Here is a 25994-nt window from a genome sequence, read left to right as displayed (position 1 = left end):
TAAAAGTAAAAAAAGTTTCTAAAAGAATATAATGAGTTTTTTTGTTGTAAAAAATATTATGTACATTTTTTAATGAGAACTTTTTATAATCTGGATGGTGTATATTGTTGGATACAAACAAAGTCTCACATTGGATAAAATATGAAATACACATGAGTTTATATACACATAAGATACATTCATTAGTAAGAGATCTTTTGGAGTGGTATCAAAAACAAATCCATGAGGACTTACATCATAATTAAAAAAAAAACTCTATTAAAAATAACTAGATTTCTATCATTAGTAAACTATTTTGAATGTTTAGCTATAATAAAAAGTGAATATATGTTGTGACATTCTAAGATTTTCTTAAATTACAATTATATTTCTATTTTAACTATTATAATTATTTCTTATTAGAAAGTATAAATAAAATGTGTTTTAGAAGAATTGAATAATTTGAAAAGAATTCTAGAATACGAGTGTAATTTACTCTAAAAAGGAAAGCTAGACATACTCACACTCCTCTCAAAGTTAAGCGTGAAAACATATATTTAAGTTCTTGTTTTCTTCTAAGTTTTTAAACAAACGACTAGACTTACCCTTTTAATAGAATAAGGGTGATGGTAGATGGACACTCTCCTCTACACCTACACAATACTAGCTAGTAAAACTGTATTTTTATTTTAAAATATAAAATAATTTGAAAACTGCTAAATACAAAAGTAAAAATATATTAGCTTTTATTAGGTGTTAGTTAAGTGTGGAAAACTTTAATGGTGTTCATATAAATTTTTCCATAGAATAATAGACTAACAGGTCTAAGATTCAATATAATTTCAAAATTTTACAAAAGTAATTGGTCTCTAATATTAATTATAAAAGTTTTAGTTATTTATTGTTATTGATTTTAAATTATTTTCTAATTTTAAATTAGAGATGAATTTGGACACTAATTTAAAAACCATTATTTTAGTAGATAAAATTTTGATAATTCATGTTAAAGACCAATTTAGAATTTAATTCACAAATAAATTATAATATTTTATTCATAATAGGGATTATTTTAGATATTAATAAATTTTTAATTTATAAAATAGTATATAACTTAGGTAATTGATATTGATTAATTATTGTGGTTTCTAAAATTAATTGTTAATTAATTATTTTTATTTAAAATAGTTTGTTAACAACCTAGAACTAGCCCTTTTAATTTTGGTTTCATTTTCCTTTAAAATCAATGGATTTTTCATGACTGATTTTATTTTTTATTAACTGAACATAAACTCCACCAATTAAGGAAAAACAAGGACTAAGAAACTAGGATGGTTTTGATAGAGTGGAAGATCTAAAACTAATTTGAGAGAGCATCTTTACAGAGTTAAGATGCATTTTACCATGAGAAAAATTGTACAGTGGTCGAAATATCTTAAGATTACTTAGAAGGACTAAGAAAGTGGTGTAGAATAGTCCAAGAAGAGGGTGGAAATCAGCATGCTCCTACAACAGGCCCCTACAACATTAACATCCATCACCTCTATTCCTAAGGGTCGAGTCTTATTCATAGGGTACTCTAGATATGTTCACTCTTCTGCAACATTCCATATCAATGTGTCTTGGCATGTGCCCCTAACACCTCGTCTTCATTCGCTGGATTGTCATAAATAACTGACAATGCCTTTCGAAAAACGATCAAACCATCCCTCATGCACATGTAGGAGTAACTTCCCCTTCTCATCAAATCTTCATGCCTGCATGCAACTCCATATTAAACAGATATCAATCCCTTAAATAATTGGACTCATTCGTGTTTATATCTTTTCATTGAACTTCGTCTTCAGCTGTGTGTTTGTAGGAAGTTGTAAATTAACATAAGGTTTTAAAGTAGTAGGGATTAATTAGACGAGGTAAAGCCGAAGAAGTTAGAGATATGGACAGAAGAGAGAAAAGTACGAGCTACTTTATTGTTTGATTAGGACAAATTGGTGGTGGGGAAAAGAAGTGGTTGTTCTTTGTGCTTGTTCTATGTGTTTGTATAATTGGTGCGCTACAGCGTCCACGTATACTTGCAACTTCAAAATTTCGGGCATGTGATTCGACCTCTGGACTGTGTACGCGTATTTTAATGTTTAGTCAAAATCAAGTGAAAGGAAGAAGTGCACGCCTAGCGAAGATTAATGTCTGTCTGTAAAGCTGTACACTAGGTTTTGTTTTTTATATCATTTATAGAATACAGATTTTCATGTAGCCAAATTAACCATATGTACATACGATGATGAGGTTTAAGAATACATATATGCACCACGCACTCTGGCTTAGGGTGGGACCATTACATTACAGAATGAACATCAGAATAACTGTTATTATTATTGTTGTTCTTGGTCCTTTTAAAATTGACACTGGTCATATATATGTATTCTGTGATCATAATCATTTTCTGTTACTGCTGTACTTTGGTAATTGCAACAAGGATACATAATTGCACTAGCTAGTTGTGCTTTGATCTTCGGTCAACCATGCTGCTTTGCTGGGAATTCACTAATACTAATCATGACTGTTCTCAATAAAGTATATAGTGGCCAAACAACAACTTTCAGGCATGATTTCCACATTTTAAATATAAAGCATATTCCATTTGTGTTTAAGCTTATCTCCCCATCAAATGGCTGTTTCTGATTGTAATCTTTGCTTTTTTGGTTAGTTACAAGGTCAGTTTTCACTGACATCTCATTTTTATATTATTTTACTGACTTCCTATGCTTTTTCTTCTTTATAGAGAAAATTAAGGTGCCATGATTTCCACATTTTTTTGGTTAGTAACCAGGTCAGTTTTCATTGACATCGCATCCTTTTACTTTTTCATCTTCATAGAGAAGACTACAAAATATCATGGAAAGGAAGGGTGGGAGAATAAAATATGTCATTCATCACTTTTAATTATACAGTACTACTACAGTCTATATGTTTGTTATCAGTTGAACACTGAAAGAATAATGGCACATAATCTTAACCAGTCATTGGGAATCTATTTTGGGAAAAGGGGTCAGTTTCAAAACAAGAGGGCTTACTTTTTTACATTATAAAACAAAAAAATATATGGTCAATTAACAGCACATAATTGGGTTTTATGAGTCAAGGTTTTCGTTTTGCATGTTGAAATCCCAACACAAAAATATGACCATAGAACCCAGGTTCTCGAAAAGTTTGGACAACTTTTATTTTAGAGATAAATATATTTTTAAGTTTTTAATTTTTAATTTTTAGTAAAAATTGGAATAAGTTTGTTTCAACATTTTGATTTAATTTAGTCTTTCAACTTAAAAATGTATAGATTTAATTTTTTAGTCAATTTTTGTTAGATTTATTTAATGTTTTCAACCTCTTTTGTGATAACATTTATATTATTGAACACATTTTACCCTTAATGTTAATTTAATTTTGACTAAAAGATATTAAATTCACACATCTAAAATTTTAATGAGAAACTAATTTCAAAAGACAAAAATATATTTAATCTTTATATATATATATATATATATATATATATATATATAATTCCAACTCCATCTCATTTATACCTTATTTTCTTCAAATCCCTTACTTTCTCTTTTTATTATATTGCTTATTACAATTTATATATATAATTTTTCTTCTCTCTTTTTCTACCATCCAAATCCATGTCACAACAAAGACAAGGATAGGTAGATGATTCATGGATAAGAAGTACGTAGCTTCAAGATCTAAGTGGATAAAATCTTTATTTTAGACTTAAAAGAAAAAAAACTTCAAAAAATTGTTTTAGTACAAAGTACTTTGTACAACTAAGGAAAAAAGGCTTTAAATATTTTTTAGTATTAATTGCTTTAGGTTTTAAAAAAATATCTCATTTTAGCTCAGTAAAATTCTTAAACAACGTCTATAGAGGTTCTTGAGTGGTGTAGGTATAATTTATCACTTTTAACATTATCAAAAAACTTTATCCTAAAGAGAACCCAAAATGAGATCCAGTAAATTCTGTTTCATCAGTATTTCCTTTTGTAAAATTGACAAGACTCTCGTAAATGCCTATTGTAGAAAGTTTGTCATGGTGAATTCTCTTGCTCGTTGGTCATAAGCATAGTTCTTTCGAAAAATTGAAAGTAGCCTTTGGCCAAAAGAATTACTCCTCTGAGATAACTAATAATAATAATAATAATAATAATAATAATAATAAAATAGTGAAGCTGCTAAGGTGTTCAGTTCTACTACATCTGGGTAAATATATGCAACAAGTACAAGAATAAGAGAGAGAATTGTAGAATCTTATTTTATTTTTGAACAACTTAATGCTGGAAAACCCAGTCTATTCATTCAAACAGTAAACTCCACCAAAATGCAGCAGCATTTCAAACGAGAATGCCTATTTCTTCTCTTACAAGGTTTTCTCAACACTCACTTACGCTAACACTCTTGTGGTGTAACTATAGCTATTCTTTAACTCCCACCAACTGCAATTTTGTAGCGAATTGAGAACAAATCCTGCTATCGTCTGAACCATTCTTTGAACTACACTGTTGCTGAGACTGTTTGCAATGAGCAATTGCTCCCTCCACTGAACTTTCCAACTCATAATTTGCACTGATGCTCCTCTTGAAAAGTTGCAAATCATAGTACCCAGCTGAGCTGAGAGAAAAAGATGAAGATGAAGAAGAGGACCCGGATGAAGATGTGGACAAAGATGAAGCCTTGGTGGCACAATGTCGATGAGAAACCCCAGAGAAAGACCTCCTGTGGTCACAGAAATCATCTTCAACTTCAAGCATCTCTCTTTTAAGGGTCTTCATCACAGCACAAGTTACCTGGTGCTGCTTGGTATCATACAAACTCTCAAATGGGCTTCTCCTAGCAACCTTCCTGTACTTGTTCTGACACTCTTTGCACTTGAATGGTGTTTTCTCTGCTCCCATGTTGCTTGCAGCACTGGCACAAAACTTGTCTGAGCAACCAGATTTGCTGAACAAAGTTTTCAGATAAGCTCGTGAGGCCTTCAGTCTCTGGCCAAGCAAGAACTGCTTCATCTGTTTCAGTTTCTTGGGCCAAGACTTCTTGGGAAGATCACCGATTAGGTTGTTCATGTCAGAAAACAAACATAGTGGGTATTCAGTTGGGATCACATCACTGCTAACTCGGCGTGATTCTGTAGGTGAGATGTTAGATTCAGTGGTTATGGGAAAAGTTCTGCGTTCCAACGCGGAATCTGTTTTCACATACTCAAAGTTGGCATTGGAGTTTTCTACGAGCTTTTGAACCATTTGCAAACGAGGGGGAAGGTGAAGAGGAAGGAGTTTTCCTTTGTAGAAGAGGTCATCTGCTGGAGAAGTTGATGACTCTTTCTCACTCATCTGGAATTCAAACTCTCTATTGGATGTTGGAGAACTAAGGGAGTATGAGAAGAAGTTGGGGGAGGAACACAGTTCCATTTCAATGTAGTCATCGTCTACATGAACCAAAGTAACTTGTTTTGTTGCCATTTCATGTGACTCTCTTGTGATGATGGTTTTCTCTATTGGTGTCTGTCAGAGTATGGAGATAGATGCCTATGGGAAATTGAGCTTCCGCAAGGAAAGAGAGCAGGGTATGCTATAAAAAGTGGTGATGTTGCCAAAATACAAAAGATATTTTATTCATTTATTTATTATATTTATAAGATTTTAATCTTATCACCTTTGTCTTCACTTTACTCTTCTACAGTTTGAAATAAATACATCTACGTTAATACAAAAGCTCTGTGCTTTTAACTTATGTATGCATGCTACTTTTCAAGCATGAAAGAAGGTATTATTTTATCTTTCCTTACTAATTTATTATTCCTCCCTTTTTTTGAATCCAAGTGTATAAAAAAATATTGGCTCTCAGAACATGCATAACTGTGAATGATCCAGAATATTCGAAAATGTTCAAAGGGGATTCAAAATTTGTGGTCCTATGTTAAGCTGAGATATTGTTAGTCAGTGAGTGTAGTCATGGGTGAAGGATTTCATTTTTATATTTTTTTTTCTTCAAGTTTAATAATTGTGTTTTTCCAGTGTAAATTTGTTTACAAAATCATCCCAAAAAATAGTCTAAATATGGCTTTTAAGTTAATTCTACGAAACCAAATAATTTTCTATGCCTAACCATTTTTTATTAGATGTCTTTGATAAATGCATAAACTGTTCTCTCGTTTTTTTTTATCTCTTTTTTCTTCCATTGTGCATATACCCCCAAGGCACTACGAATGCACAGTAGAAAGAGATGCAGCAATCTGCATCAATATCTGTCAAAGTAGTAATAAAAGAGAGCAATGATGATCCTTGAAAGTACCCTGGTTGCTTTCGTTATTCTTTTTCTTTTCCCTTTTCTGGCATTTCTTCTTTGTGCACAAGTTCAAATCGATGATCTAATTCTTACCTTTCCCATGATAGATTTGGTTTATTGAGTACTTTTAGAGTGGATATAGCTAAGGAAAGTTATACTTAAGGTGCACAGGAGCATCCAAATTCAGACTCTATGAATCATCCGTAATTAGTGGTTAACATAATTGGTCCATGCCATGTGTTAGATGAACACATTCATTCTTCAATTGTCCTGTTCCATTTGAGTTTGATACGTCAAAGTACAAAACGAGAATCTGCTTCTCAAAGGAAGATGTTGACACTGACCTTGTTTTTATTGAAAGTTTCAATGTAACACACTAAACCTTCCAACTGGTTCCATGACAAAGAAAGTATGAATGGCATGATTTATATACTAGATTGAATCTGATGAGGAAGCAGGTACATAGGGAGGTCTCAATGAAATGAATCTAGTATCTACATCCCTGTCTAGCATACATATCCTTATCTTCTCATACATGATTAAGGGTACTTGGCCGGCACAATACGTGTATGAGAAATGCATTAATGCAAAACTGTTAAGTAGGACACTACTAGTAAAAAAATGATTGAACTTTGTAATGGTTAAGTTAAATGTTTGACTTGAAAGGTAAGTGGAACATGGTTTGTCAATTTCTTCGTTCATTAGCCAATGGACTCCCCAAGACATCATTTTTTCTTTATTCTAGAAGTTAAGTTTTCTGCAATTTGCACATTCGATAAGGATAAAAAAAATTTTGAAGGGAATTTGTTTTTCTCATTTACCTTTTTGTGGCTAATCTATAACTGACCAATTCTACATTATTCATCCCATGGAAGGCCCCATCCATCTTTCTTTCTCAATTGGCTTATGGGCAATAATTCACATTCATGGTGAGTGATGTGCTCATTTGACCAGGTCAAGATGTAAGATATTTTAATCTTTTCACCTTTGGCTCTTGGCATGTGTTATATTACGGATTTGGGGATTCAAACTTTGAGGTTTGACCTCAAAGAAATACAAAAATGAATACATTGGGAAGAGACAAGTAGGATCCTATAGGCTATAGCATTGGACTAACGAAATGGTGAAGCATAAGTTCATAATCATAACCCTCTCTCCAAGGCCAAAAGTACTAGCGCTGGTTTCGAGATTGAGAGGGTAAAAAGCCACTAACATTGCTCGAGGGCAGTTGTTGTTTCTGTCTCCCTTTGTCGAGTTCTCTGTCTCAAACAGATTCCCCAAGCCAAGTTGAGTTTAAGTAAAAGTCTCAAAGAAAGAATGTTGCTTTCATTCTGTTTTCAAGACCTTTTTTTTACTAGTCTGATATGATGAGTTGTTCCACAAAACAAGGCCCACAAAAACAATAAAAAGTTAAAAGCTCTTGACATCATATGATTGTTAGTTTGTTAGTGACGTAGTAATGGAAAGTTTCTTCTGTTCGAAGTTTCATATCAATTAGAGATAATATATAAGTGGGTGTAAATCTCATCTTATAAGTTGGTTTTATAAGATTGAGTTAGACTTAAAGTCCACTTTTTAACATGATATCATAGTCAAAGGTATTTTCTACACTATAAGAATCAATATTTATTTTTATTGAATATTTATGATGAAGATTGTTTCACCCCATGTAAGAATTTATCAATTAATAAAGAGAGTTAAGGCATTTGTAAAAGCATAACACGAGGAAGGTAAATATAGCAAGTGCAGTTTATAGCAAATTTAAGGGAAGGAAAAAGAAAAGGCTGCTGGTTTCAGACTCTTTTCTTTAGTCATCACTAAAGGACTAGAAAAATGTCAGTGCCACATCACGTGCTTCTTATGAAACTACGTTCACATGATCATTTTTCCAGAACGATCCTTTTATTTTAAAGGTCATTGGGTAATTGTGAGAGAAATAATGGGCCACACACATAGCAAGAATGGCAGTAGCCGGATTGAGTGGAGAGTGTCATTGCAGAGATAAAGGCTCCTTCCTCCTTTCTTCCTTTCTTCCACACTTCCAGGTGAGCCCAAATGGTATCAACCTTATCTTTTTCCTTTTACTTTAAATCAATTAAAAGGTCATTTTACTTTTCATAATTGGCTTTCATGATGACCCAGAAATGCATGCAAGTTATTCGTTTGAAGGGTAAGTAAACAATAGTACTACTACCACTTATGTCCGCTGGAAGGAGGAAAAGGAAAGGAAAGAAATTTTAGTACCATTCTACCACAACAAATGTCCCCTACACTTTGAATCAACAATCATTTATCTCAAAACAGAATCATATCAGTAAAAGAAATAGGGTCACGTAAACCCGTCAAATCAATTTTAAACACCATGAAAACCAATACAAAAGACATGCCTATTATTAGTACAGTAGTTCAATGTTTAGTGAATTACAGAAACTTTAATATATATATTTTATTCCATTTGGTTATATTACCGAACATTTAAATTAACTCACTGATTGGATTAACTGAGGAGAGGTTATTCAAGCTTACTAATGGTGTTGAATTTTAATCCTATTTAACGAGTTATATCCACCAAAAAAAGTTCTCTTTGGTTTCATTACAATTTAACGAGTTATATGAACCAGTGGACCAAGTAAATGAAGGTAATTGTAGCCGTATTTGTATTGTACATGACCCACAATCCTCAAAACCGACCAGGACTATGTACAAAACAGCTCGTCACTCTTGTCAGTTGTGTTATAAAAACGAATTTTCTCAGACAAAAATGTTACACAAACAAGATTTATCTAAGAAAGTTACATGGTTGAATAGATCTATGTACATTTCATATCGATGAATATGATACAAATACAACTATTGGTGTACCAAAGCTGTTTCATTTACATCTGTTGAGTGAACTACTGTTATCTGAGTAGCGGTAAGCCAAAATCACAGCCTTCCCAAGACACAGCACAATGTTGCCTTTTCAATTACATTCTTTTTACAACATCAGTGGTTGATATTTTTTCATTCATCTCCTGGAGCGACGATCATTGTCAAGAGCATCAAACTCCCAGTCACTTATCTCTTCTGATGAGTCATCTTCACTTAATTTATCAAGTTCTATTTCTATTTGTGATCTTCCAGGCAGTGAGAAAGAGTGTCTCGTTCCATCTTGCCTGTGTTTTTTAGCCGAGGGAGGAGAAGGAGTTCTGGAGATTATTTGACTTGATGGTATTTCTGACCTTTCGGTTGGAATCTCAAGTTCCAGTTTTGGCCTCTCAATAGATTCAAACTCCTCTTTTATTTTCTCAATATCATCAAACAGTTGTTTCACCTTGTCGCTGTCTTTTCTATATCAAAATTGTAAATGTAAATGGGAAGAAAAGCTTGTGTATGTATGTTAAAATAAAAAAAGAAAAAGAAAAGAGGCCAGGGAAGAAAGAGAGGAAGACACAAAATACCTGAAAATGCCTTCCTTTTGAATGTGAAACTGCTTGTTCATTGTGTCCACTACATTCAGAATGGCCAAAAACTAACAAGTAGAATAAGAAATAAGCATTTGTATAAGGCTACAAAATCTGGCACAACAGTTTGACTGAATTTAGCCTTATCATGTCATCTCCCAAATAAAGTTATCTTCTAAGTGAGGCCTGATAGATTTTCATTTCACATAATGATATAAATCAACATTGAAAGAAAAATACCTTGGATTCAATATCCAAGTATTCTTCTTCAAGCCTTTTCCTTGGCTTTGCTAATTTCAAACCTTCAATGTTTGCCATTGATGACATTGCTAACCTGATATAAAAGTCAATAGTTGGATGCATGGTTTTTAAACAATAGACAATTCAGAGAGGCAGGACACCATACCCTGGTTTGAATCTTAAACTCTCCACAAGTATTCTTATTTCAGTAACAGACGAATACAATTTTTCCTGACATATAGCAAGCCGGTGATCAGAAGATTAGGAAAATGCAATATGATGAAGATATTGATCAATCTAGGATGATTTGTTACCTTGTAATAATGCAGAAGATGAACCACCAAATTCACAAAATGATAACCATATCTCTCCAGTTCAGCACTTATGTGCAATAAAAAAAAAAGACAATATGAATATTAGTAAATGAAAACATGAGAGGAACAACATGCCTAAAGCCATTTGCATAATAACTTTGAAATTTGTAATATGTCCACATTTATCTGATAATATTTATTTTCGTATGGGATTAAACTACAGGACATACTTGACCTGCTCATCCTTTCTCTTTGTGAGTGAAGTTTGGAAGACCCATGTGCTCTCTAGAAACTTGATCCATTTATCAACAACATTCGCTTCCACTGTATATGAAGTAATTGCTCGCAGCATCTCCTCTTCCTAATATCAGAAAACTTCATGACAATAATAAAAATAACAAGGTGCATTACATCATATTAATAATTTTAGGCTAAATTTTACTTTTAATCATTCATCATTTTTCTTTATATTCAATTTGGTCTCTTGTCTTTTAATAACAAAATTCGAGATGTAACAGAAAATGAGACATAAAAGAAACTGTTTTCAATTATGAGAAACTTACTTTACAGCAAGTACAAGTTGCTTCTCACATAGAAGCCTATTGACATAGCTAAGAGACTGTTGTCTCCATAACTTAACAAATCTCCTATACACTAATGAACCCCTTAAACTCAATGGGCTGAAAATTAGCTACAGATTCAACAACATTGAGTTTGCAGAAAAATAAACCTAGTAGAAGAAAGGGGTTTAGCAAGAGCATCAATTCATTATCTACAACAGAAATATAATAAACTTACCATGGCAAAATTAATTACACACAATTATAAAAACATAATGTTTTTGCGGTGGTTTTGAATTGCTAATAAATTGATCGTAAACAAATGGATTAAATACCCAATTCAGTCTCAATAATACTTTAGTTTTTTTTATGAAGATGTGAACCTAGGCATGAAATAAACTTGTACCTTTGATTTTAGAAGTAGAAGAATTTCATTGCTTGCTTCATCAAATTGCTCCCTTTCTTCTTTTGCGTTGTGGAAGCGTATACGTGCAAATGTCAACAAGTTGTTGACCTGCACTAATGTTTGAAGCTTATGTAAGGCTAACAAAGGATGGCATCTACATATCCATGAAGATCATACCAAAGACTGAGGAAATTGATTGCTTATTTAATACAATCATGTATGCACATACACGGTAAACTTGATATGCTTATCATGTGTATGCATAAAAACAAAATAAAAAGGAAGTAATCTTGAATGCAATTAAATGTTCTTGAGCACCATAAGTCAAGTACTCAAAGTGAGTAAGAAAAAATAGACCTTTTTCAGTTTTTCTTCAAGCTCGTCTTTCTGCCTCTCGAGTTCTTCAATCTCCAAGGATAATTCCTGAAAAATTGACATTGAAATATGACTTTCTTAATTTGTAGTTCGAACATTCTGAATTAAATTTATTTCAAAAAAAATAAATTTGTGCTGGGCAAGTCTAATGCAAACAACAACTATGTAATTCGTTAATAGAGATATTAAGCAATCGGTTTAGTTCGGTTTTTGGTTAAATAGTCACTCAAATCAATCATGAAAATCTAATCTGAAATGACTTGATTTGATTTTAATTTAATATAAAATTTGAATCAAACCAATGGGTCTATTGTTGAGAGTATTCATGCATAAATGCGATTCTGAGTCCAATCCATATTTCATGTGTTCGTAAGTGTGGGATCATCTTCTCACGAAGCTTTTATCCCCTACTGATTTTCAATTTTTGGAAACCATACTAAATGAAATTAAGCATCTTACTGTTTCGCACCCAGCTTGAGTTTGCAGGAGGGAGTGTAAGTGAATAGTTCCTTTATTTTGTATTATGTTAGTTTGCTATAATTTGTAGACAACATAACTCTATGTGAATAATTCTCATTCGCGTCTTGTATATTATCCATGCAAACAACATTACAATATATAGACTCAAGTTTGGCTTTTCTTCTCCAAGCCTTACAAAATTGCTAATAGCAATGCAATAACCTCCTGACCTTTGCACTTTTAAAACATAGAAAACAACAAAATAACTACTGATAAAATTTACCATAATAGTAACTCTCAATTAAGTTTACCTAACAAAACTTCCCGTAAACTTAAATGTTTTTCTTATCCTTCATCCCGACTTGTCATGTTCACTAACTCCTCCTTTCCTTCCTTTACTTGTTCTTGGATGAAGTGAAAACACACACCAATGTGCTTGCTTCTTTCAAAATTAAGTGGGTTCTTCACTATCTCGGTGGCTGACTTGTTTTTTAATTTCTTGGTACCTGACTTGTTCTTTGCTTTCTCGGTGGCCGACTTGTTCTTTGATTTATTGGTAGTCGACTTGTTACTAATCGGGTTCGTGTCAATGGGTCGAGCTACATTTGAGAGATCAGACAATTTCCATGCCCACTTCTCATCAGTCTCCTCATCCATTACAAGTCGCTTCTTCTCATCTTGCACTTCCGATGTAGCTCTAAGATCCTTCTCGGCTTGCAATTGTTCATGCGATCTTGAAACTTATAAGAGTTCCATGCGCCACTTATGCAAAATCTACTTTCTTCTCTCTAAGCTTACATGTAGAATTGCATTGCCTCTAACTTCATTTTCAATTCTTTGTTGCTAATCACCTTTTGCAATCTCTAACATTAGAATAACAAGTTTGTCTCTTCACATGTGATTGCTTTCACTCATGTCAAGATACCACACCGAGTATCCCCTGCTACCCAGACACCCAACTAACTAATCCGAGTTGTCCAAGCACCCAACCAACTTACCTTAGTTGTCCAATTGCCCAACCGAACTATCCATGCTACTTGGATGTCTTGTCGAGTTGCTCAGTTGCTTGTGTTGGGTCTATTGAAGAGGGGGTTCACCGAGGAGATACAAACACCAATGACATCTGAGTCCAACCATATAAAGGATTGACATCACTTTCTACCCAAAACCTTAAGGCAATGGGTTAATGGGTCTTTCATCTTTATATAATGCTCTACTTTCTCATTTCTATCCAATGTGGGACTTGGACTCACACTTGGATTCCCAACAATCTCCCCCTCAAGGGTGAGTCCCTTCCACATAGGTACACTCCCCCTCCAGCGGAAGCATTCCTAACCAACCACAACCACGAGTAGCCCTTTCCAACCGCCGTTCATCTTAACGGAACTCGCTTACCTGAATACCTTTTTCCAGGAAGACTTTCGGTATAGGGACTATTATACTCGTCTGAGCCGGTCACCAAGACGAACCATCGGTTCTGATACCACTGTTGGGTCTATCGAAGAGGGGGTTCACCGTGGAGATACAAACACCAATGACATCTAAGCCTAACCATATAAGGGATTGACACCACTCTCTACCCAAAACCTTAAGGCAATGGGTTAATGGGTGTTTCATCTTTATATAGTTCTCTACTTTCTCATTTCTATCCAATGTGGGACTTGGACTCACACTTGGATTCCCAACAGCTTGTGATCAGCCCCCAAGCTATGTGTCATCATCAAAACGCCTCTTCCTATTAAACATCTTTTGTGAGAAAGTTGGTTGTCTATTCTCTTCCATTCTTAGATCGACAATTTTTAGCAAAATGTCTTACCTTATAACAACGGTAACATTTGTCCAAGTAGCACTCCTTTGAATAATGACCATATTTTCCACACATAAATCACTCAACATTTGAGATTCTCGATGAAATTTCTCTCCATGGACCTCGTCCTCAGATTTCTCTTTCTCTTCATCTTGACCAGGACCCCTACCTCCAAAGCCATTTCTTTTACCTCCTCGATTTCGTCATGTATTCTGAACTTTCACATTTGAAATTGACGCCTTCATTTGGAGTACTTGATCAAGTGACTCCGCTTTCTTCTTCTTTTGATGTTCGTCTGCCTCAAGAGACCCGACAAGCTCTTCATCTAAAAGCTCTAACAGGTCCTTTGAATCCTTAATCGCGTACACCATGTTCTAAAATTCGTCGATTAGCGACCTCAAGATCTCTTTCACAACTCGGCTAGTGGGTAGCAAATCTCCATTTCTACTGAGTTGGTTCACCATAGTTTCAACCCGAGTGATGTACTCAAATACTCCTTTTGTCTCCTTCATTTTCATACTTTCCAACTCAACTCTGAGTGTTTGAAGTCATATCTCCTTCACTCGGTCATCTCCCTTATATGCTTTCTCCAGAATATCCCATGCTTCTTTTGATGATTTGGCACTTGCTATCTTCTCAAAGCTAGACATCTTAATTCGTGTTGTTCTCAACACGTTCAACTGGGCATAACCAATTCATGGTGTTGGTTGGTTATTCATGACCATTTTCCACCACCTCTCAGTTATCTTGGGAGCCAAGAAGAGCCTTTATTTGTAGACTCCAATTATCATAGTTGACAGTTTTTGTTAACTTAGGCAAGAACATATTTTTTGCTAGATTGACCATCTCACTCTTTTCCAAACACTCACTTAGACACTCAAACTCTCAAGCTCTTATAACAATTTGTATACAACAAGTCTCTATTTGAATAATTTTGATTTACGTCTTGTACATTATCCATGCAAACAACATTACAATAAATAGACTCAAGTTTAACTTTTCATCTCTAAGCCTAACAAACAACTAATTAAAACAATGACACACTAATTGCTAATAGCACCACAATAACCTCCTTACTTTTGCACTTTTAAAACATACAAAACAACAAAATAACTACTCATAAAATATACCATAAACAATAACTCTCAGAGTTTAGCCATCATAACTGCCTTTTATTGTTTTCTATTTGACAGTGACAACTATCAATGTGAAGTTGTTTGTGAAGTTGTTTGTTAATAGGTATTGGGTGTTGATAGTCAGTTGTCCTAATTGTTTTCATCAATTAGATGAGCTTATGTTGTCTACATATATTTCACCGTTAAAACTAATATACATGGAGAAGAAATCAAAGATGTGAGAACTATTACCTCCACCTTTCCCTTCCCTCCCAAAAAAACAATTTCATTTTTCTTTTGTTGATAAAACCTTAAAAGGAAAGGAGGGCATGACACCATCACCTATCAGAATTTATTATGACACTCACATATAGCCTCTGAATGAAATTCCAACATAAATTGAATTCAAGAATTATTTGGTAGCACTATTACCTAGATGATCTTGTTGTATTTCTGCTAGGCCACTGTTAGGTTACTTTATGCAAATAACCTAATCTATACTCTCTTCTCACCTCAACACTCGATTAACACAAGATAAATGTATGTATAAGTATTTTATTAATTCTGTAAAGTATGAAAATTACATGTGTAAGGAAGCCTATCTCCCTCCACTGGCAAATATGCCTAGTCGTTACCCAAAAGAAATAACCTCATGAACAAAAATAAAAGAAGACTATTTATAGTGTCGCCTTCCCGCGCCCTATCCTTTCTGATAACCCAATCTGCTTCTACTAATAACCGTTCGGTACTAGTGTATATATACCGTTTGGCCTTCGAGCCCATCCTCCCTTTTATTAACCGTTCGGTATTAGTTTAATCGTACCACTCCGCCTCTACTTCCCTCCTCCCTTCTGGATATCGTTCAGTCTATACTTCCCCCTGTCCATACCGTTCAGCTTCTCCTCTCATGAATCGTCCGGCCTCACTTCGCCCTTCCTTACCGTTCGGTATTAGGTTACTTCCCTCTTTTATTCCTAACAGCCACCTTCCAGGGTTTTGGTTGGCATAATTTGGAGATGATGGATTGGATTATGGTCTTTTCAGGATATTTTCAAGTATAAACATGAAGCTCCTTTCGTGTGTGGTATTTCTTCTTTCCTTATTTGGACTCCTCTTAAGTATGGGACAAGGTTTCCATTCTTAATATCAAGACATATTTCCACATGTTCTTCTTTATTAAATTCAATAATTTGGTCAATTACAGTTGTATCCTTAGTGTGCAAAATAAGAGTGGGTAATGGTTCAAGCAAAACTTGATTTTATTAACAGGAATATTTCAGAGGATCAAATAGAGATTCAATCCTATTCTGACAGTGTAAAAAGGTTTGTTTAAGTAAACTTCTCCTAAGCTAAAATTAGTTTATCCATAAGCCAATTGTTGAAGTTCTCTCATTAGGGAGTTGATTTTAAGGAATGCATAAACTAATGTCAGTTTATGGAGAATGTATTTCATTTTTTACTCTTTATTTTCCTCATCTAAAAGTGCTTATGAAAAAGCTTACCCAAACAGATACTATATCTACATGAAGATAAAACTATCGCTTGCTATTGACGAGAATGTACCTTTTCAACTAGGCTAACCTCGTCAGATTTAGCTGCACGAAAATGAAGTGCTTCTTCTTTTTGAGATCTGGTTGAGAACAAAATATGAAATAAAATATAAGAGAAAAGAAATCCGTTAAGGCTAACATTTGTCATCTGTTTGGTATTAATTATCAACTAGCCAAACAGCTGAAAGCATGCATGAGTATCAACGTGTTATACAGTTAGAAGAGGCATATCTATGAAAAAGAGATGAAAGTATGCCAGTACCATTACATGATACTCGGCAAAGATGCAAGTGTATGTGCAAGTACAAAACATAAAAAGAAAGAAACTTCTTTTCATAATAACTGTTTCAGGACCTGTTTTCTGTGATGCGATTCTCAGCTTTTTTGGTAGAATTTGCAAGAGACTCTGATAAAACTTTCAATTTGTCAACCTGAAAATGATTCAATCATACATCATCAACAGAAAAAACGTGTCACACGGAAATGCAGGAAACTAAGCATCACTTCACTGGAAATATAAAGACTCTGCTTACTTGCAGAAGCTGTTGAGTATTAATGATGAACAATACAATACATAATGGAGAAAACATTAATGTCTTCTGATACGGCCATACTACAAAGTTGATGATAAAACTCATTATAAGTGGAGGAAAGTGAGGTACAATGCCAATGCACCCAATCAGAACTAAGAAATAATCACATCATTCTGTAAAAGGAGTAGGGTGTGACTCATGTGAGTTTGTTCAGTCTTTGACAAGGTATCTCGCAGGTTTAGGTGTTAGATAAATGCCAAGTGGCTACATTGAACCATGATTACAAGATTGAGATCCCTAACATTGTAGGTGAAGGTTTCCTAGGGTCAAAATTTAATATTATCAACAACCTGAAGGTTTACGTTAGAAGAAAAGGGCATAAATAAAACATAGAAGTTAGGAGTAATGAGAGAAGTGGTTAAGGTTGTTAGGAGGGGTTATTAGTTGTGGTTAGGCGGTTATAACGCCTTAGGATGTTTGTCTTTTAAGGGGGGGAGCGTGTCTGGGATGGACATGTTTTGAGTTTGTATTTGAACAAGTTTGCTCCTGTGTAAAGGGAATTCCTTCCTCTCAATGCTGTTGAAAACACATTCTTGCTTTGCTTTCGTGTGGGTTTGTGTCCATTTCTTAATCTGATGGAGAATCTAGGTTTCTTGACACCAAGAAACCTAACAATTTGGTCTGACCTGCCGGATCAAGAAGAAGGAAAGGCATGGACGGTAGAATGAGTACAGTGGAGAGAATTTTGAATGAACAGGGACAAGCGATTGAAGAGATGAGGGAGGAATCCAGAACCAACTTCCAAAGGCTCAATGATATGATGAGGATGTGTTGCGAAAAATCAAGAACATGGAAAGAGGGTTAGAAGGAAATTGAGGGTCTGTAAACGGAGACAGACTAGCAAGAAAGGAGGATACCGAAGAAGAATGGGAGGAAGAGAGGAAGGAGAATTAGAGGGGTTGGATGAAAAGAGTGTAACTTCCGAAGTTTGAAGGAGGGCACACAGTAGGATGGATATCAAGGGCTGAAAAGTTCTTTGAAGTTTAGGAGGTCTCATCTCGAGAGAGAATCAGGTTGGCTTTCATTAGTATGGAAGGAGGAGCCAGTCATTGGTTTAGGAGGTTTGGAGGGAAGGATATATGTTCGGTTTTTGAAAAATTGGCAGCTATTAGGCAAAAAGGAGAAGTTGAGGAGTACATCCAGGAGTTTGAGATGATACTTGGCCAAACTACGGAATTGACGGAAGAACAATTGTTGGGTTATTTTTTTGCAGGGTTACATATTAATATTAGAAGTCAGATTAGGCCACATAATCCTAAGGATCTTTTGAGAGCAATGGAGATAGTCAGGGATGTGGAAGAAGTTTCAAGGGATGCTAAGTCTAGGGAGAGAACGACGAGCAGAAGTGGTTTCTATTCAGGTCGTTATCAAGGCAGAGGAGGGGTTGTTTCCAAAGTGGAAACATTGAAAGGAACTAGGAGCAAACCCGGGAGAAAAGGGGTGGTATATCAGTGGGATCTAAGGTTGGAAGTACTACTTCGAGGGAGAACGGAACCAAGGGGGTGAGGAATTTACCATATCTAGAATACATCGTAAGAAGGGAAGAGGGAAGGTGTTTTCATTGTAGAGGACCATACAGCCCAAGTCATAAATGCCCAGACAAGAATATCAAGGTGTTAATCATGGGTGATGATGAGGAGGAATGTGAACATGAGGAAGAGGAGGAGAAGGAACAAATTCGGATGGAATTATCATTATTTTCTACAAGAGGATTGACCCAAACCACCACCATGAAGTTACATGGGTGGTTGAACGAGAGGAAGGTGTTGATTTTGATTGATAGTGGTGCCAACCACAATTTTATTTCAAACAAGTTTGTGGCTTAGTTGGGTTTGACAATAGACGAAACTCTTCCTTACAAGGTTTGCTTGGGAGATGGGCACCAAAAGACCACTAGTAGGTGTTGTAGGATATATCCTTACAGCTGGAGGGATTGAAGGTAAGAGAAAGGTTTTATCTGTTTGAACTAGGAGGGGTGGACCTCGTTCTAGGATTAGCTTGGTTGGCTTCACTAGGAGAAGTCAGGATTAATTGGAGAAATTTGAATAGAGTTTCAACCAATAGGAGAGGGTGGTGAGGATAAAAGGGGGTCCCTCACTGACAAAAAGGGTCGTTACACCTGAGGCCTTATTGAAAGAGACATAGATTGAATTGGTGACGTTGGTATGAAGTCTAGGGAGTGTTGAATTGGAGGGAAGGAAACATAGTGAGGAGCAGGTAACATTGAAACAAATGTAGAGTTGGAAGAGATTTTTGGAGATTTTGAGGGAATTTTCAATGAACAAAAAGGGCTTCCACCGAACAAACATTTGAGTCACCGAATTCCTATCAAAGTTGGCGTGGACCCAATAAACGTGAGGCCCTATAGGTATCCTCATCTATTGAAGACTGAAATTGAGAAACAGGTGGCAGAAATGTTGGGGACAGGAATAATCAGGCCAAGTAATAGTCCTTATTCTAGTTCAGTGATCTTAGTAAAGAAGAGAGATGGCAGTTGGAGATTCTATATTGATTATAGGGTCTTTAAAAAGACTATTATTCCGAACAAATTTCACATACCAGTCATAGAGGAGCTATTAATGAGTTACAAGGATCCAGTTTTTTTTTCCAAGGGTAATTTGAGGGTTGGGTATAGATCGGGGACTCGTTTTGAGTTTTTCTTTGAATAGGTTTGTTCCTGTGTAAAGGGAATTCCTTCCCTTGGATGTTGTTGAACATTTTCGGTGTTTCCAATTTAATAAAACACGTTCTTGCTTTGTTTTCATGTGGGTTTTGTGTCCGTTTCTTAATCTAATAGAGAATCTAGGTTTCCTGACACCAAGAAACCTAACACAACCACTGTTGGATTTCAAAGGCCCTTGTATAATGAATAGAATGAAATTTTTTGCACAATACAATAACAATTTAAATGTTTTATATGTTCTTTTCAGTGAAGCTTGGAGAAACAATATTATAATCCTGGAGTAAGAGAAATTAACTAAAGAAAGACAACAAAAAATCACTGTGCAAGACCTTTTCAGCATGAAGTTGTGGAGAATCACCAGAGCTAAAGTATTTCTTTTTCAGTAAGAGTTCCTCCAACTTAGAACACATTTGAACAACTTGCACCATATCTTTATCAACCGCCTGAAATTAAACAAAACGTTTAATTGTCACTAATGTATAAATATACAAATAAATGCACAATCTTGAGTCTTTTAAAAGTTTCCCAAAATATCCTCATAAACCATATATGAAGCTCATTCATAGTTCAAGAAATAAGAGCTCGCCTCTATTTCTTTCGCAGTTGTCTCTTTAGGTGAATTTACAAAATTTCCATTTTCGTTCCTTGCCTTCATATTCTCAATGTTTTCCTTTAACTTAAACGCTTCAACTTCTATTCTGAGAAAAGAAAATGTATCACATACAATAGGAGAAAAGACTAATAGTACTCAAGCCATAAAAATGGTGTGAAACATTATAGATGAGGAAGAATACGCAGCATCAATGGAGCTGGGTAAAATCTCTTGTAAACATGCAGCATTGTTGGTTGGAAGTTTCAGAATCCAATAATATATTCTAGATTTTTAATTAATTCCTTTAAATGCTTGATTTGATAATAGATAACAAAATATATTCAAGGAGCATTGGTTAATTTTTATGGCTGATAAGCACATAAAGGCAAACAGTTATGCAAATAAAGGAAATCTTAAATGTCTTACTTAAACAGTGTATCTCAGAGACATTGACAAGTGTATACATCACAGTTAAAAATATTGTTAGCGTATTAAAATAACAAGTGATGCTCCCATTCATCAAACATGAAATGAACAAATATTTATAAGAAAATGCTTTTGATGATCCTACATGCAAAGGTTATCAATGGTTGTAAGTATCGGTATGAAATGACACATACATCACCAAAGTTTGCATAATACATGTCAAAGGATTAGAGACAAAATAGGTCCCGAATGATGCTACACTCTCAACCCTGCTAAGAAAAGAGATACCAAGAAGGAATATATGAATTCTGTGTCTTGTGTACCCATATGAATATACATATTGAAAAGTGAAATGGTATACAATTATGTGATATAATCCTTTTGTATTTCAATTGGCACATATGGGAACATATATACATATAGGATGGGAGCCTATATATAAAGAGTATCTACACTCTCCTTCAAGCCAAAGGATATAATATGCACCAAGCTAGTTATATACATAATAAATCCTAGGGTTCCACAATTGTTTAGTAAAGATATATACTAATTGGTCATTGGAATTAACAAACTGAGTGATAATGTCTCCAAATAAATATTTTCTCAAATGAAGGGGAATCTATCTCAATATATTTGGTCATCTTGTGAAAACTTGAATTTGAACCTATATAAAGAGCAGCTTGGTTATAGCAAATGAGAGAAATTTGTGTAACTTTCCCAAATCTCAATTCTTTAAGAAACTATTTAAGCTAAATAAGCTTACAAGATGCAAAATCGCACTAAACTCTACTCCTGCACTAGATTTGGCCCACCACATTTTGCTTCTTGTTTCTCCAAACCATGTCTCCAACATGGTCAAATTATATATATCTAATACTCTCCCTCAAATTGGAGTATATATATTTTATATGAGACAATTTTGTTAAAAATGCCCGCACCTCAAGATCTCTTAAGAAACTTTGTATATGATTCAATAGGTTACTTGAGCTTATAAAGTAAATAGTTACAAAGCTATTAGGTATTTCTTGTAGGTGTCTTTCTCTTAATCAAAGTGACAAATAATCTTCTATATGTTTCATCTTTCCAAATCATACCTTTAATCATACATACATCCCTAATACATGAAACAAAACCTCAAATTCGAAAAAGCACCACAAAAGATATATATGCTTAGCAACAACCTCATAAGATCAGCATTTACTTTCAGCCCTGAAATTGCAGTTTGTACATATTGAAGCAACTCTTCTCGTTTGGTCTGTTAAAATATAAAGCAGATAGTGAAAGGTATATGGTACCAAAGTAAGGCAAATAAATCCAATATAATTCTTCTAAAATGTGTTTAAGTTCAATACTTTTAAAAAAGTCAATGGTTGTGGTTAGAGCTCAGATTTCACGCAATAAATCAAGATAAGTCAAAAGAAAACTTCAAGAAAAAAAAATTAACGAGATCTTTGCCGTTATTCTTATGAGGAAGAGACATAGTTAGGTCACATCATATGTTTTTTAGAAAATAAAGATATGAATCTAAGAAAGGAAAGAAAGTGCAATATTTTACCAAAAGTCTGGTGTTTGAGAATATAGTTGCCATGTGACAGCGAATTACAAATATGAAGTGGCAAGGAATAAATCAAAGCATCTTGCTAGAATATATGAAAGTGTCATATTTTAGATAATCCTCTCAGGTTGCTTTCCCTATTTCTTCATTATATCTTAAGATTAGTTACCATATTTCCTTATCTTATCATGGTTGATTTCACTAATTAGCTAGGATTTAATTAGCATAAATAAGGGGTAGTCTTTAGGCTTTATGAACACAGCAACACATCAATAAATTGTAATACATCTCCACTAATATCGATTAGTGTTTCATTTCTTCTCACTCTACCTCCATATACCTAAAACTCCATAATTTCAATATATCTCAATAATTTGAGCCTTAAACCAATTAATAGATATAATGTTCAAGACAAAACCAATAAAAGCTTACTAAGTCACATTTGATATGAAGTATCAATAATAATGTGATCATCCATAAAAAGTCACAATATTAAATTTGTAGGTATATCTTATAAACTAGACTTTTCAAGTCTAATTTTACCACGCAAGCGTTAAGGTGAGGTTTGCACATATTTATATAATGTAATTTTCTTATATCTCCAACCAACAGGAGAACTCCTACATATCTCCTGAAACCAAGGATTGGGCGTCTCAAACATGGGACTACATATTTATGGATGGTTCAATGGAGACCTGATAACAAAGGGTATGATAAGTCTAACAAATAGACTCTTATACTATATTAGAAAGTGGATTCTAAACCTAATTAAATGTCACAAAACCTACTTATAAAGTTAAGTTTATACCTACTTATATATTATAATTTGGCCATATTTTTAGTTTATATGGATCTTCAATCATCTATATCAACAATAAACAAATAAATTTATGAGAAAAAAACCAATTCTAAAATCATTACCAGAACTTCATCTTCATATCTAGAAAATGCTTTAGCCAAATCCTGTACACTGGATAACAAGGCAGTATGTTCTTCCTTTCCTCCTTTAATACAAAGTCTGTACAAGTATAACCATTCCAAAACAGAAGTAGTTTTTTAAGCAGACTATTTCTATTATGCCAACAAACAACCATGTTCAACCAATATTTAATCTCAGATATATCAATTTAGAAAAGGAATTGTAGAGACAGTAAGTCAAAATTACCCATATATCTCTGACATTAGGGAAACTTCTTCCTCATTCGGTGCATCAATAATCTGAGTCACACAAAAGAGTTAACCTGCGGTTAAGTTCCATAAATCAGCAAATACAAAGCTCAACCTCTAATATAATATCAATAAAAATAGATCGTTTATACAAAATTGTATCACAAATCCGAACACAATAAATTTTACTTTTCACAATAAAAACAAATAGCAGGTTGAAGACTATGATATGTTAGGAATCTCCCGCTCAATAGCATTAAATTAAAACTATGTAATATACATTTTTATTTTCATCTGGGAAGCAGAATGTAATATAGGAAGAAGCAACATGGGTATTTAGGAAGCAAAACATGTTGAGAAGGCTACGGTTAGTGGGTTGGAACACATGGCAAGTGATCTTAATGATGCAGGAATCGGAAGGAGCATGAGTGCAAGAATAATGAATTCGCATTTGATGAAATTTGTGTGACAACAACTAATTATATAAGTTTTGGCTTTTATGGAGGAGGGGTGGATGTGACGATTCTGCTTCTCTCTCTTCTCTGTTACGTTCTGCTGCTTGGTGTTTTCTGATTATGGAAATACACAACGTCGTTTCTTATTCATACAAATCCTATACTCAGTTTATTGCAATTTGTTTATAACGTACAAGAAAGCTCTTAATTTGAGTGCAAATTCATACAAGTATACACTCTCAAACCAAGCCCATGGAACATGGAAATCCTCTAGAGAAAATTGAAAAATGCCGTAATCATCTAATAGATTAATACTAATCCAAAAACTTGTACTGTAGTAGTTATAGATTGCATTGCTTCAACTCACCATTGACAATGTTATGCCCTCAAGAGCAAGACTGGAAAGGAAGACATCCCGGAAATTTTTCAATTCATGCACATCATCAGGGTCTACATAGTAAATCTGTCCATAGTTATATACTATGAGCATGAATTACCGAAAGGTAAATAATAAACAGAAACAATAGAAACAGTAAGGGTTTCACAAACCAAAGTAGGTTGCTGTGTAGGTGAATCCTTGAATTCATCATGAAGAAATTGATTGTCTGTATCTTTTTCATCCGTGTCAATGGAGTTAGCAGTAAGTCTCTCAACTTCTTTTAGGGCAACCAGCCACCTTCGTAGCAACTGAACTCTCTCTATCCCTCTACATGAAATAGAAACTTCTTCTAACCGTTTTACTGTGTGCCTGAAGCTTTGCATGTTCCGAGTCACCTTTTCATTAAAACGATTCATATTTTAGACACACATTTGAGAAAATGGAGAAACCTTAAATGCACTACTTTTGGTGATGTTTTTACTAATTGATGTTTTGTTTATATCATTTGCATAATCCATTGTACTTCAATTTCGACAGAAAAACACCAAACAAATAACACTTCAGGGGATTTATCTAAATTTTGCCTGGGAAAGAGCTTAACAGGCATGCACTATGAGCGAAAACTTCAGTCAACAAAAATCATGCTTAATTTAATTTTGACTCTTATGATAATATTATTGTACGAGTTAATACCATTTGTCATTGAGATGGCTGTGCATGGAATATTTATTCAGGAGATAAAGACCCCAAAAACAACAAAAACGACCCTTTTAAGGCCCAGCCCTGAGATTTCTTACACTGTAAGGTACCATAGCAAGGTGAAAACTTTCTGTCGAACCAAGAATTAAAAACCAAAAGGGCAAAGGAAGTTTGAAAGTTTCAGGAAAAGGGGTACTTACAATGCGGTCCTGAATAATTCTGGCGCCGCCGGCGACGGCGTTGCTTGCATGGAGCACGACGGAGTCGGTGTAGGTGCGAACGGCACGTCGGATATTGGTTGGGCCACCTTCCACCGCCTTGTTTACCGCCGATCTTACCCATGACATTCTTCTTCAGACTTTGCCAACTTTTTATTCTTCTTTACTTTTCTTAACGATATATATGAATAGGTATATGCTTGTAATGTATTGGTGCGTAGGTACCTGTGATTAAGGAAAATGAAAAGGGAAAAGAAAATGCTTTCTGTGAGTTCTTGTTGTTTTATGATGAAGAAAAGAAAATGGAAGTTGAGGATGATAGTTATCGTGGCACGTGTGAAAATGATCCGATGATGAGGAGAGAAGAGGGAAGAGATGAAAGAAAGAAGAAGTCAGCTTTTGTTTCGGTGGCATGAATTTCGGAAGAAGTACTGTTTTTCCTAAATCCATTTTTGTTGTTTTTCTCATTTCTCTGCCTTCGAGTTTATTTATTCTATAACAGTAATTTTAAAAAAAAATAAAGTAATACTAATTGTAACATGTAAAAGGAAGTGATTTTTTTCTATGGATGTGCTCAAATAGAATTCAAAAAATAATTCACACTAATATGATTTAGTAATGACATAAGTAAAAATGACAA

At 34.4% G+C, this 25994-nt stretch overlaps 2 protein-coding genes across 2 annotated transcripts; both read right to left on the bottom strand.

Annotated features, from left to right (window-relative positions):
• Positions 1-4274: 4274 nt before the first annotated feature.
• Positions 4275-5575, bottom strand: LOC108325656 (probable membrane-associated kinase regulator 4). Its single transcript, XM_017558751.2, has one exon. The coding sequence runs from the start codon at positions 5490-5492 to the stop codon at positions 4449-4451; it is 1044 nt and encodes a 347-aa protein (XP_017414240.1). The 5' UTR covers positions 5493-5575; the 3' UTR covers positions 4275-4448.
• A 3385-nt stretch (positions 5576-8960) lies between these two features.
• Positions 8961-25734, bottom strand: LOC108324667 (uncharacterized). Its single transcript, XM_052874489.1, has 18 exons — positions 25337-25734; positions 24608-24832; positions 24426-24521; positions 23602-23654; positions 23358-23454; positions 22063-22136; positions 20450-20561; positions 20193-20306; positions 16942-17018; positions 16601-16667; positions 11639-11704; positions 11282-11389; positions 10546-10676; positions 10316-10382; positions 10168-10232; positions 10002-10095; positions 9759-9829; positions 8961-9647 (listed from the first exon to the last, which is right to left on the bottom strand). Exons 1-18 carry the CDS (start codon positions 25481-25483, stop codon positions 9326-9328), a joined length of 1986 nt encoding a protein of 661 aa, XP_052730449.1. The 5' UTR covers positions 25484-25734; the 3' UTR covers positions 8961-9325.
• Positions 25735-25994: the final 260 nt, after the last annotated feature.

Source organism: Vigna angularis, chromosome 3 (genome assembly GCF_016808095.1).
Source record: "Vigna angularis cultivar LongXiaoDou No.4 chromosome 3, ASM1680809v1, whole genome shotgun sequence".
Taxonomy (NCBI): Eukaryota; Viridiplantae; Streptophyta; class Magnoliopsida; order Fabales; family Fabaceae; genus Vigna; species Vigna angularis.
Note: the sequence above shows the minus strand (reverse complement) of the source record. Positions and strands in the feature narration are given on the sequence as shown.

Excerpts from the sequence above, each read along its gene's own strand:
- LOC108324667 (XM_052874489.1), bottom strand. The coding sequence starts at position 25,483 with ATGTCATGGGTAAGATCGGCGGTAAACAAGGCGGTGGAAGGTGGCCCA. Across the intron at positions 22,137-23,357 it reads GATATGAAGATGAAGTTCTG|ACCAAACGAGAAGAGTTGCT; the intron begins GTAATGATTTTA and ends ATATTTTAACAG. Across the intron at positions 9,830-10,001 it reads ACTTGGATATTGAATCCAAG|TTTTTGGCCATTCTGAATGT; the intron begins GTATTTTTCTTT and ends TCTACTTGTTAG.
- LOC108325656 (XM_017558751.2), bottom strand. The coding sequence starts at position 5,492 with ATGGCAACAAAACAAGTTACTTTGGTTCATGTAGACGATGACTACATT.